The following is a 13,795-nucleotide window of genomic DNA, read 5'->3' as shown; positions in this document are numbered from 1 at the left end:
CCTGATCATTACGAGCCTGGAAAAGGAGTGGGTTATGAACATATAGAATTGAATATGCTTTTTTTTCTTTTTTTTTTTAACCAGAGGAAACAGGGATCACAAAATTTGGAAACCTTGTCTGACCTAGAATGTGTGGTTATTCATCCCAGTAAGCTGCTTATTATTCAGAGTTCATTGCTCAGCTTTAAGTAACACTTCCTGTTACAAAGGAAAGTTAAAAATTAATTATCCTAATGATCAAATGCACCTCGGAAAGGACAAGTTTGAGGCAAACAATTTGTGTGTAACACAGTGTACTCTCTACATGACCCAAGGAAGCATGGATTGAGACAATTACTGTAATAATTTATATCAAGTATTACAATCAGCTATGCAAATTTTCGCCATCATAACCACCACTGCATGATTTGTTTCAGCACTGCTTTGAAGAGGGCACTGTGATCCTCAGGCAGAAGTTATTTTGGATCCTCAGTGAGGACACCAGGACTGTAAATTTACTCTCCCAGCCCTCCCCAACCGTGCCATCGCCTTTCCCTTTGGTGGTAGGGATGGCACACACTCAGCTGCTCCACAGCTTAGCATCTCCCATTTGTTGACAGGGATCTATTATAAAGTCAACTTTCTGTTGGTTTCATTAGGCAGAAGCAGGGATTGTCAACGATGGGACTTGGAATGAAATCAGTGGTAAGACTTCTACCCATTCCAGGGTGGCCACCCCCACAAGGAGACAGCAAATGACTGCCTCAGGCAGAAGGGGATGCATCTGCTGAAAACACCTGAAGGATTAAATGTGACAATAAGGTAGAATAAAGAAGAGGGAGGCAAAGATGTCCTCCTCTTCCTTGTATCATCTGTAACACTTTTAATGAAAAAATTTGGGCTTGTCGTGAGCAATTTCTCTTTATGTCCCACTTCACCCACCTGCACTATTGGCATGACAATGCCTCCCTATTTCATTTCCCAGCTGTCTATTTAGCAGTGGTTTAAGTGTCTAACTCAACTTGCCTGAATAACATATGCAAAAAAAAAAAAAAAAGAAACCAGAATAATAGGTAGTGAAAAATCAAGACGTAGAATTATTGTTGTGCAGTTATTTTTCAGACACATCCACCACCAGTCAGGATAGGAGTCCCTGCAACAATAACCTTTCTTCAGTTTCTCTACAAAGAGACTCCTGCATTAGCACTTGGTCCTGGATGAGGACAGGGCTCTGAAAGCCAAGTTTCCACAATTAGGACTGCTTTTCACTCAAATTAGCAGCTATACAATTTCATCACAGGCTGCCATGGTGGAAAAAACAGTAGGCTTATGGACAAACATTTCCTTTTACCAGTGAGGACTTGGAGGTAAGAGAAATCACAAGGAGCATCATGTGGGAAAGGCTATGAGCAAACTTTCTCTTTTTACTTTTCCAATTTGGGAGCCAGACTCAACCCTGATGTAACTCCACTGGCTGAAAGGACTTACACAGGGGATGACTCCTGGGTTAAAGTTTTTGGTCTGCAGACTCTTGCACACAAATCCTGCAAACAGCCATGAATTTCAAGCCTAATTATGGAATCACATTTACAGGCTTATGAAAATCTAAGCCTGATCCTTACAACTTATGCAGCCATGGACAACAAGGAAAAATGAGCATAAATCGGTTCAAAACACTATTAATTAGGAATGATAGCATATCTGCCACCTTATACACCAGGGCACATGACTCCCCAAAGTGCAGGGTAATGGAAAATCTAGACTTCTCTGTTTTCTAATAAGCCAAGTACTGGGGAAATTCCAGCTTATGAAGTTCAGAGCACAGGAGGAATTCACTCCTACAGCATGATATTTCAGTGAAGTGGATTCAAAATCTAAAGATTACTAGTGAAAAACAGACAATTTCCTTCAGGGCCAGCACCAGTTCAGTGGGCAACTCAAAACCACTAAATATCTGTCATTGCTTTGGGTAAAGAGTGCCTGTTTTTAGGCTAAATTGCAGCTGTTTACTTGAAATTCAGAATCAGTGCCCTCCCTTCTAAGGCATTGAAACTTTCCATCAAGGTTTAAGCGAGTGATTATCAAGCCCAGTCATCTCAATCTGGGACACCACACTGACCAAAATATTTGCTTGCTAAGAATGAGATAGCATCAGATTCATGGAAATTAATGCAGTCACCTCAATGAAAACTTGGAAGAGAAGATGCATTCAAAGTTTTCTGCCCAGGCAAATTTGCTGCAGAGCCCTATTACAATAACTGTTTACATCTGCCTGTGCATATCAAACAGGAGAACAGTCAATGGATGAACACATCTAATGGATGCAGCCAGGAAATGAAGAGGCTTCTCTTTTTCTCACTTGTTTTCACTTGTTTCGTTGGCTCTGTTATTATTTTATTATTACATATTATTATATGTGCATGCAACATTTTTTCATGCTCTTTTTGAAAGGGAGGATGGAGAATGGTAAGTATTCCAATCCCACGTGCAACAGCTACAAGAAGAAATGCTGGTTCTTGATGTATTTGATTATTAAAGAAGCTCAACCAGCTGCTGGACTTGAGGGTCAAAGCATGTTGGCAAATTTATGTGCAGGTAACTGACTCTCTAGAGTGAAAGAGCAAACATCAATTGAACACTCTAAAGAGGGAAGGAGGGCCTGCCAGGAAGAAGATTTTACTGCTGTGCACAGCTCATGTATCTACTCTTGCCAAAGTGTGAGAACACAGGATAGCCAACCCCAAATTAACAGGAATCATGAGTCAACATTGCTCTCTGTCCCCAAATCCACATAATTAATCAATAGGAGACCCTATGAGAAAAAGCATCTAATGCACCTGTGGCAGAGTTGCACCTAACCATGGGAAAGGCACATGGTCTTTACTTCCATGCTTCCTCTCCTTTCAACCACAGACCTGTCAGGACCTCACACACAGACACAGCCAGCCCAGTGCTGCATTTTTAAACAGAAGGCTAAATTTTCTCTCCCTGACTTTCATTAGGCAGAGGTCACTGCCTGTGCACAGCTCTGGAGAATAAAAGAGACATAAAAGGAACTTGAGTTATGCCTACAGTAGCATTGTAATTTGGATCAGGAGCGAGCTGTTGAAGTGACACTCCTCCCCTTGCCCACTTACAGCACTTGGGTCAGTCCTGGAGCATGGAAGCTGGACCACCTTTGGAGAAACCAGACTGGAGATGTGCTCCAGGACCACACCTGATGTGCTCCCACCACTGGTGCCATGGGGCACCAGGAACCCCCCAGAACCCCTCCAGTGTTGACGTCAGGTCTTCATTAACCACTGTTTTGCACTGGAGATCTACTTGTATTGGGCCACAATACTTGCTAATGTAGCCAGAGCCATTCATGCTTTGAAGGCCCTTTTACACTGTCAAAACAGCAAGGAAGGGGCCTCTGTGCATTAGAAACCAGGCCCAAGGCACTCAGCAGCTGAGTATCAGTCTTCTGTTTTTTACATGAATAGTCCCATTGAAGTGAATGAGTTTATTCATTCAAGTGAGGCAAGTAAAATTTGGGCCACGGTGTGCACTTTGTGTAAAAATATCTGCAAAGATTTACAGTATTCCCACACACAGATAAGATTATACTTGGCCAATTTTACCTCCTACTTGTCTTGCACAGTGACCCAATTTCACAAATTGATACAGGCATGTGGCTCTAACCGAGCAGAGCTGGACACAACAGTATTGGAAAGTTCAGCACGTGAGCCTTTCCAGGATTAGTCACTACAATAATACTGTCATCCTTGTTTTGATTAACAGATCAAAAATCTGGGCATGTTTGAGACAGGATCATTTATATATTCCAGTGACATTTTTAAATGGTCACGGCAACATTTCTGTTTCCATCAGCAGTGGGAATCTCATTTTAACAAGGAATTGGACTCAAAGTATTTGAGGCTGTCTCTTTAAATCTTTTCAGTAATACTCAGCACACAGATTTGAAAGCCCAAAGGAGGTGTGTTTTTTTTTTTTCCTGGAAAATCACTCTTTATTTAACATATGATAACTCTGTTATGAAATTTTAGATTTAGCAGGCTATCCACTGTGTGTTATTTAAGAAGCAAGTAACTAGAGGTTATTAAGAACATATTGATTGAGTTATAAGAAATATGTAATAAAGGCATATTTGGTTACATAACAATTAACTCTGCATCAATGTGTTTTTAAGAGGCAGATGGCATTTATTTAACACACAAAAAGCATCTTCTGAAATCTAAATTAAATTGGAGAAATTTAATTTGCCTAAAAATGATTACGGGCTAAAAAATTCTGAATTAATTTTCAGAACTTCACAGAAGTCCTTTTCACAGGTCGGGAATAAAAGGATTCAGTTACAAAACTGCAATTAAAGCAAACACTGCTCAGAGCACAAGACCTGCCTTTATCGATTCCTATTAGGGTTTGATTACCCTCCCCATCTCAATCTGCAATAAAGGTGGAAAATCTCATCTGAGCAGGAAAGAACAGCTCTCTGCCCTGTGGGATAAAGTGTAAGCTGGGCACTGCAATGGCCAGGGTGTCCTGGCAGTGCTGGAAGGAGTTTCATCCCTGATGGAGGCTTTCAAGGTGCTCTCCCAGCACAAAGCAGCACTGCTGAGGCAGCTCTTTGGGTGTTAATTTGCTTGTAAATTCGGCCTCCTGTGCTCTGAACTGCCTCGCTCCTGAAGGACACTCCAAGTTTGCTCTCTATAAAACAACAAAGCAGAAGGTGGAGAAGAAATGCAAACAGGGGAGGTGAGCTAATGGTAATGCGAGAAGGTCAATCATTTAGGAAGTTCTCTGCCAGGACTCCACAGCTCCTGCAGCTCACCCTAGGGCCGTGTAAGAGCATTTAGGTGAACTGCCCGCTTGCTCAGCTCATCCTGGGGCAGAGCTGCTCTGGCTGTGGGCTGCACTGTGCTGCAACTCCTGCCCAGAGCCCAACATTCACCTAATTTTTAATTACTGATATCACATATTCCATGTCTATAAGACACAAACACACACACACACCCCTGCTCTGACCTACAAGATGACACTCATGATATTCAGGGGGGGTCTTTGATATTTGGGTCTTTGATTCTGCCTTGCACAACTCCCATCTCAGACCCACAGCTCAGGAAAGGAGGGAGCATTTGTCCCCTTCCCCAGCCCAGCCACCTCCTTGCCCTGTGAGACTCCACAGCCCACGAGCTCTGTGTTTTCACAGGAGCAGAAACAAGATCCACTTTGTCCTTGCCAAGGAAACATGCGAGAGGAGGAGGGGGAACACGCAGGCAGAGCCGAAGCCCACAGGTATCCGTGAGCAGCAGGAATCACAGGGCTGGAATCTTTGATTGCAAATTCCTCCCGTAACATATGGAGAAAGATTTGCCCTTTACATGGCAAATCAATGGCCTTCAACTGAGTGCTACAGGCTGAGAAAGGAAGAGCAGACAACAGATCAATAACCTCCTCAGTACAAACCAATTTAGGAAAGAGCCTGAAGACTGAGCACAGCACATGATCAAGCTGTGATCCCGGAGCAGGGTCCCTACTTCTCCCTTTCCCATCAAATTCAGCAGGAGAGTACAGAGCAGCGAGTGATCACCTTTCAAAGAAGTGGCCGTCGATGGGTGGAAACCACTCCAGGGTGACGGAGGTGGAGGTCCGAGCCACGATCTGGGGGGCAATGGCAACAGGAGCCGGTTTCTTGGTGGGCTGCCAGCTCTGGTAGACGAGGTCCAGGTAGCAGTGCATCCTGGCCACTTGGTTGGGAGTGAAGGAGTCAGTGCAGTCATCGTCTGGAATTAAAACAGAAGCCACATTAGCCATGTGGGAGAGGAGGCGGGAGCAAGAGAATTACGACCTGGTGAACAGCAGCTTCTTGAAAGGGCTGGGATGGGCTCTCACAGCACTCAAAAGTTAATGGTCTGTGAACAAATTAGCACAGCCATCACTTGTGGAGGCAGGGAAAGGAAACAGAGGTTTAAAAGGAAAAAAAAAAAACAGTGGATAAACGTTCCCTCCCTCTGACCTGGGATACACCTGAAGCACCTAAAGATCATCCCTAGATAAGACAGAGACACGTGGAGGTGAAGGAACAGAAAGCCTCAGTGCAGCACCTTCTGGCCAGAATTGGGGCTATCAGTGGATCTCTGGGTTTAAAAGAATTTAACATCTAAATCAATATCTCTGAGAAAGGATGAAGGAGCAAAGGATGGCTGGTGTCAGGATAAAGCACTGACTGGGATTCATGCAAACTGTAGGTGACAGGCCTTTTCAGATTTCTTAGATTAAAACACCACAGAACTTTAAAAATACATAAATTTTAAACTTCTTGAATTTTCTAATGAACAAATAAAAATGTTCTGAAAGATCAGTTTAGAACTACAAGCAATCATTACAAGCACTGATTAAAATGTAAATTCTGGGTGCAGTTATATAACTGAACCTGAGATTAGCTCAGTTGTTTAGGGTCTGTTGCTAACAATGCCAAGGCTGTGGGTTCAGTTCCTGTATGGGTTATTCACTTACAAGTTGAAGATCTTTGTGGGTCCCTTCCAACTCAGAATATTCTGTAAACTTTAGTTCTATGAAGACTCTCCCCAATTACCACTATGATTCTAACGCCTTCCTGAACTTTTCACAGCAGTTTTTTGATATTTCACGTTTCTTTTTCATTCAAAATGAAGAAACAACTGCACTGGATGATTTCCCGTAAACACCCATTTCTCATTTCATCTTGTTTTCCTCAAACATGATTTGGCAACAAGAATACATCGAGTGCCCTCTGAACACCATACAACTTTACAACTACAATGCCCCAGAGAAGGAGAAAATTGCTGTTTCTCTATTGTGCAGATCACAGGGGGCATAAATACATTGTGCAAAGTCACCCAGAAAAGCTACACCGAGGAACTTGATGTTAGCACTTCAACCATTTCTCTGGTACTCTTCCCATCAGATGCAAAGCCCTTGAAAACACAGAGTGCTTCTTCACATGTGCCTGCAGAGCTCCCAGCTCGGCCCAGCTCGGTCCCAGCTGGGACCTGTGCACGCTGCTGTGGCACAAACAATGACAGCTCTGCACAGGTCAACTTCTGCACTTCCCTGGGAAGGTGCAGGTCACCAAAAGCTGCTCAGGGACATCGGAGGTTCAGCGTTGTCACAGCGTCACGGGATGCTCTGATGTTCTCAAGTCTGTGTGGTGGCACTCCAGGAGGAACAAAAAAAAAATTATGAATTTGTTCTAAGGAGAAGTGTGTATTTGATGGGTAATTGAAAACCTGACCACACCTTCCCAGAGATGCAAGCAAAAGGAGACAGGTCCAGTTGGGATCCTGCCCCAAAAGCAGCCCCCACCTGCAGCGAGGACACACCAGTTCATGTGTTCTCCTCCATCTCTCCCAGTTCCACTGAGCAGGGATCCTCCTCTGATCAAACACGAACAGACAGACAGACACCACCCACTTGACAGTATCTACAACTCCCTGAGGGTATGCAAAAAGCTGCTTTAATATGACACCTCTGGATTTCCTCAATAATTATCGATGCTCTACCCCTGAGAGCGCTGTAAAAGCCATAAATATTCTTCACGGAAGCACAGAAGGGGACAAAGGCCCTTAATAGCCATCATAAAGGAACAATAAAATATATACAGGACAAAGCAGTGAAACAATGGCACAGGAGAAAGATGACCTGCATTCCCAGTCTGTTTAAACATCAGCACAGGCTGTGTCCTGGGAGTGGGGAAGGGAGAAGAGGAGAGGAGAGGGAGAAAGGTGTTTCACTTGATATCAAGAAAGGCTCCAGATTCTAAGACAAAGTAATAATTAGAGACATTCAATACTTTGCTGGGATGATTATTCCAACAGAATTCAGAGGCAGAATTCCTAATGATTTCATGAAAAGTTGTCTAAAAGACCAACTTATCTTTTATTTGGGAACAGGATGGATATTTGGACGTGTAAAAACAATTTACAAGTCCTGTTTGTCACACTACTTAATCTTCTGGAGATCATAACTTGTTATTCCAGGGAAATAAAAGTTACCCATTAAGTCAGTGCTTTGCTCAGAGCTGGGGGTAACTGGACAGATGGATGTTAGACAGGGACAGACAGACAAACACAAGATGATCAAGCTGTACATGAGCAGCAAAACAGAAAGGAAAGAAAGGCAATTCTTAGAGCTGCATGACCTCAACCTACATGTTTCAAAGGTATTTCGACAGCAATTTGATATCCTGATATATTTTACTCCACTGGCAACAACAGAAAAGCAAACAGATTCATGCATGAGCTCTAGAGATATCTATCAGGTCGCTTCACTTAATTTTTCAAGGGAAAAAAAAAAGGTTTCAGCTCAGAACACCAGCACACATGGAGCTCCCAGGAGCAGACAGGTGTCTCTGTGGTCTGCCTCCTTCTCAGCTCTCGAGTCAATTGGCAAGTTCTCTTTGGAAGGGGAGAGCTCAGTGATTGGGACAGCACACTCCACCCCTTGTCACATCCACACAGCAGGTTTGGTGGATATTGCCCTCTGAAGTGGCCCTGACTGATCTGTGTGATGTCACAGGAGGCTGTACCAGGCAGTCAGGCTGCCTGCCCTACCACAGGCACCACAGCTGAGGAGCTGACTCAGTGTGTTTGTCCCTGAAATCACCCTCTAAACAAATAGAAGAATAAAGAGAAAACTAAGCATCACTTTTAGCTGGTGCCACAAAGGGCATAAAAGCATTTCTGTTATAAATCATTTCAATGCGTGCCCCAGATGACATTAAACACTTTGCTTCTCTACAGTTTTATTACAGAATAAGCACTCCTGTGACCTTTTGAGTGGGCAATCTGTGTTTTTGCCTGGAGTATAAAGGTGCCCTTCAGTGTCTGTAAGTATATTGCCTTCAAAATGTTGTTGATGCTGTCAGCTTGCTGTCACAGACCTTCACCACAGTGAGACTGACTCAAAATAAAGGGAAATACGAGTCAAGATATCCCCTGTTCTTTCTGGGAAATAACAGAGGATTCCTCAACTCCCCATGCTCTTCCAGGGGTGCAGCAAGGACCTCACCCCAGACACCTGCACAGTTATAACCACAACATCAGCTTTTGCTTAAGGGGCTTGATCTTCTCAGTGGGGTGGCTTTACCACATTTACACACAGCCCTTGTGATTGCACTACCAGTACAAATCACCACAGCACACTGGTAGTCCTTGACCAGGAAGAATCCCACTGTTCACACCCTAATGATGAAAACTCAGACGTGAGTTGATTCTGATCGAGCAACAGTGACTCCAAATCAAACCTAAACGTGGCATTTCAACAAGACACCTGCAGGCATGAGCAGTGTCACATTAGTTGTCCATCTAAAACAGGTTTATCCTACAGCCTTGGTGGTATCAATATTCATCTGACATTCGATATCCCCTTGGGAGAGGATAAACAATCTCTGAAGTTGGATTTTTCAAGGAAGACCTCAGAGATCAGGCATCCAGACCCCAGGAAAATAGGGTGTCAGATTTGCTGTAGAGCCTTTGGAAGCTGTTTTCTTAATGCTTATCTCATTTCTTCCCTCCCCTAAACCTTCTGCCTGGTCTTCACGTGAAACTACACGAAGTTGGGGAAAACCGGGAAAAAAGAAAAAGAGAAGTGGAAGGGATTCCTGAGGCCATCAAACCTGGTCCTAGACCTATGGACACACATGTCAGCATAAAGCTCCACGTGAAATGACTGCAGAAATGAGAGGAAATACTGCAATTCTTTGTTCTTGCCCAACCACAGCCCCCCCTCCCAACAAGGCAAGGAACCCCCCGTACCTGCGTAGCTCATGAAGTTACTGAAGGGCGTGTTTAGGAAACTGTGAAAACCACAGGTGTCATTGCCAGGTCCGGGATCCCCACACAGCTTGTGCTTGGGAGCAGGGTTGGTGTCACTGCAGAGGTCCCCAGTCTCGAAGGAGGGCTCGGTTTCCATGCACGGGTCGCTGCAGGAGAGGATCTCCGAGATTCCCCGGAAGACGTGATAGAGCCCCAGGCTGTGCCCGATTTCGTGGATCATCGTGTGAGTGTGGCCAGGGATTCCATAGAAGGAGGGATTCAGCACAATGCCACCTGCAAGGGGAAAAGAGAACAGCTTCTAGGTTTGCCTTGTACCCCTTGGAACAGCAAGAGAAAGCTAAAGGAAGACAATTCCAAGGGCAGATCCACTGGCAGTTCATCAGATCCTCTGCAGCACAACCTTTTGCAGGTTGCCTGCACACAAAGGTTTAATCTCACCCTTAATCTGGAGCTCTAAGGATGGGGATTCATGGGACAAAGCCCAGTGTCCTAAACCAAAAACACAGTGACAATCAGTTCTTTCAACTGAATATCCTCAGTTTGGATTTTTATTAACTTCGAGGGAAATCCTGCATGAAATTACTTCCTACTGTGCCATTTCAAATAACTTCATGTGCTTAAAGAATGCAATTCTGCTCAGATAAGTGTAAGCAACATATTTGATACCAGGAGCACTCTCTGTACATTATTCCACAGGGTAAAGATATGAGAGAAGTCTACAAATAACTGAGACACCCTGAAAATTGCAGAAGCTTGCACCAATATTTGCAAACTAATATCTGCACAAAGGCAACAGGGTGAACCCAGGGCTGGGACAGTGTTTGCAGGGTGTTGTGTAGACAGCTCTGAATTAACTGTCAGAAATACACTCTGCTCATATACTCAGAAAAGCCTGGTTTGATCTGAGCTGAACAGTCCCCTGATGAATACACATAAGTCTAATGTGTCCAAAAAAAAATAATGAAATCCTGAAATGTGATAATTCTGAAAGACCTGCATGGTTGTTAAATGTTTGCAAAGAAAAACAACGGTGGTTGTTTTGTTGTATGAATTATGGGACGTGTAACTAAGCAAATGGTAAATTAGTGAGGCTCTACAGTATATTGAATTAATCATATGAATTGTATCTTTAGCTCAGTTAGTTCTACCTCTGGATTTAAGATATACTTCATTTTTTCTTTATTTAGCTTTTCAACCTCAACTTTTTCAAGCCTTTTTATTTAAAACTGTTGGTGTGTATATTGCCTACCATGAGAAGAGGAGACTGCTTTGTGAAAGTTATAGTGGGGTATAAATCCTGGGCATGGTACACTAATAATTTAGCTACAATGAGGAGAGAAAAGGTTTTGGCAGGGGGAACTTTATCAGTGACTGTAGTGCAGGGAAGATGAGATCACCAGGTTCTGATGCACCACAGACTCTTCAGTCTTATCTGCCTGGAGACTTGATTGTAACAACCGTGAAATTAGAGGAAAATAAGACCATGGAGATCCTAAAAAGTCATCTAAATTCCACTCTCCAACAACACAGGACCAATTAGGTCCATAGGATCCCTCACACACACTGGCCTAACACCACTTTACAATCCCTGACTGCCCCAGCAATCAGTGTCAGCACTCAGTATCCTTATGGCTGCAAGGATTTAACTCACATCTAATCTGAATTGATTTTTTGGCAATTTTAAGTTCATGACTTCAGGTCCTGCCTTGCAAGGATATGAAGAACAGAAGATCCTCCTCCCCTTTCATCAGCTTTTATGAGACTGTCATCACCCCCACTTTAGGCTCTTTTCCTTCAGTCTGAATAACTGTAATCCCTTCAACCTTTCCTTGTAGCTCAACCCTTCTTCCAGACCTCCCTGACTGGTTCTCCTTTGATTTTTCCAGTTGTCTCATGTTTTCCTCCACGAACAGTGTCCAAACACAAACCCTACTCCAGATGAAATTTTATCAGTGCTGAAGTGAGAGGAAGGAGCACTTTGGATGTCCTGAAGGGACACACACATGTGTTTATGTGCAAGAGAGAAAACATTTTCCCTTTGAGCACGGACACGTGGCAGAGGTGAGTCCCATGGGCATGTACTACTAAATAATATACAGTATTAAGAAAACAAACAAACAAAAAAACAAACAGAGAATTTAAATATGTACCAAAAAGAGTGAATAAAACCTATCATGCTGCAACATCATGTCTATTATGCCACACGTAGCATCTGCACATCCTTTTCACAGCACTGAACTGCTCCTTCCACTAGTTCTCCACATTCCCAATTAATTACATACAAACCTACCAGGATGCAACCCCACAATATTCCCATGTTCCTTGCATCCCTCTCTCTCCCTTTATATAATGCATGCTCTAATTCTCTATCCAGGTGGAACCATTTACACCCAGAGAGTACCCTGGCACATTTTCTGGGGGTCTCTATCCCAAAGATAATTCCAGAGTTAGTCTCCCAGTGGCAGGAGTACTGGTGAAATTCCAGCAGGATGTGCCTTTCAATAAAGGCTGGGTAAATTGTTCTGGCGTTGGAGAACCCTGAGGCAGCTGGAAAGGGAGATTTTATTTTTGCCTTTGTTGAAAATTTATATTTTTCACAGCTGTCAAGAATCTAAATCAATTGCAGTTTTACAGAAAAGATAAACTCCCTCACCCAGACAATCTCTATCCCAGCCTTTAGATCTGCAACACAGGACATATTTCATATTTTTTATTAAGTACATATTGGATTTAAAGAAGAGAGTAAAAAAGATTAAAGATGAATTCTTACAAACCAAGCACAGGTCTGGGAGGGCTATTATGACAGGAAATTATGAGCATTATTTATTTATTTTTTTACTTGTGTTTTTTATTTTATTTTATTTTCCACGGCAAGTCAACTTTAATCTGTTATCCAATTTTTTTTTCTTTTGAGTTTGTTGTGGGTTTTTGTTGGTTTTTTTTGGTCAGTGAACTCTGTCAATACACTGTAGGAGCTGAATTTAAATTGTTTTGCTCGGGCATGATGTTGACAATTAGCTTAACGAAGTGACAGAAGAACTCATCAGGGCTTTGGGCGAGCCCCAGCCCTCTTGCAGAAGGTTCTTCTTGGCACTCTGGAGTTCTCCCCTTGTTCTCTCCTCCCTCCCATGGCAACACCAAGGGAAGCTGTGAAAATACTCATTTAGGGAAGGATCAGCTCTGTTCCAGCCATATTCCACTCTGGGCTAATGTTTCCCACCAGCAGCAGCCCACAGTGTTGCACAACCAGGGGCAGAGTTACTACAGGGGCTTAGTGCTGGAGCAGGGGGTTGTGGTGCTCCAAAGAGACAGAAATCACATCACTGTGGGTGCTGGGCAAGGCTGGGGCTAAGATCTATCTTTGTTTTTGCCAGATGTTGCCTTGGGGAGTCATCACTGGTGGGCATTTACAGAACCTTCTGGTTTGGGTGCTGGCAGTAGGAGCCCATGGAGATGGGGCTGTAGGCAAGGCAGAGTGGAAGTGGCTTCATTTCCAGCTGAGCTCAGCAGGAGAATGGATGTGTGTCACTGCCAGGCCTTGGGAAGGGAAGTTTGCTCACACTTCTTCCAGAGCAGCTGCAGAGCTGGATGTTGTAATAAAACATTGACTAACTGAAGGAAGGCAGCCAGTTCCAACTGCTTGGTCTGACCATGGAGCCTCTCTCTGCTATGGTAGGGAAACAGGAGACTATTAAGACATGTTAGCATCCAGGTTTTAGGGTATTTCTGAACAAGGAAAAGCCTCCCTGACTGATGGCTACAGCTCAATGCTCATTCATTATCTCAGGATAATAAACACTGTATTTTGCTCTCCTCATTTAAGTGTATATTCATCATATCTTCTTTCATTTAGCTCAACATGGGGTTGGGTAATATAAAAACTGGCTGAAACAGCCTTTCACAAAGACTTAAATTGGCTGAAACTGGACTTCTCTTCCAGTCTAGGAAGGTTTGGACAAGCTGGAGAAATATCTGGAAAAAACCTCTGAGAATCCCTG

The 13,795-nt window shown here is 43.4% G+C and overlaps 1 protein-coding gene across 1 annotated transcript in view; it reads right to left on the bottom strand.

Annotated features, from left to right (window-relative positions):
* PAPPA (pappalysin 1) overlaps nt 1–13,795 on the bottom strand; it is a 177,626-nt gene that overhangs the window by 111,894 nt on the left and 51,937 nt on the right. Inside the window, exons 4-5 of the mRNA XM_050319756.1 lie at nt 9,777–10,070; nt 5,573–5,765 (exon numbers count right to left, since the gene is read on the bottom strand). Of these exons, the coding sequence (XP_050175713.1) occupies nt 5,573–5,765; nt 9,777–10,070 (487 nt within the window). The remainder of the gene's footprint in view (nt 1–5,572; nt 5,766–9,776; nt 10,071–13,795) is intronic.

Source organism: Myiozetetes cayanensis, unplaced genomic scaffold, assembly GCF_022539395.1.
Source record: "Myiozetetes cayanensis isolate MyiCay16 unplaced genomic scaffold, myiCay2020 scf23, whole genome shotgun sequence".
Classification (NCBI taxonomy): Eukaryota; Metazoa; Chordata; class Aves; order Passeriformes; family Tyrannidae; genus Myiozetetes; species Myiozetetes cayanensis.
Note: the sequence above shows the minus strand (reverse complement) of the source record. Positions and strands in the feature narration are given on the sequence as shown.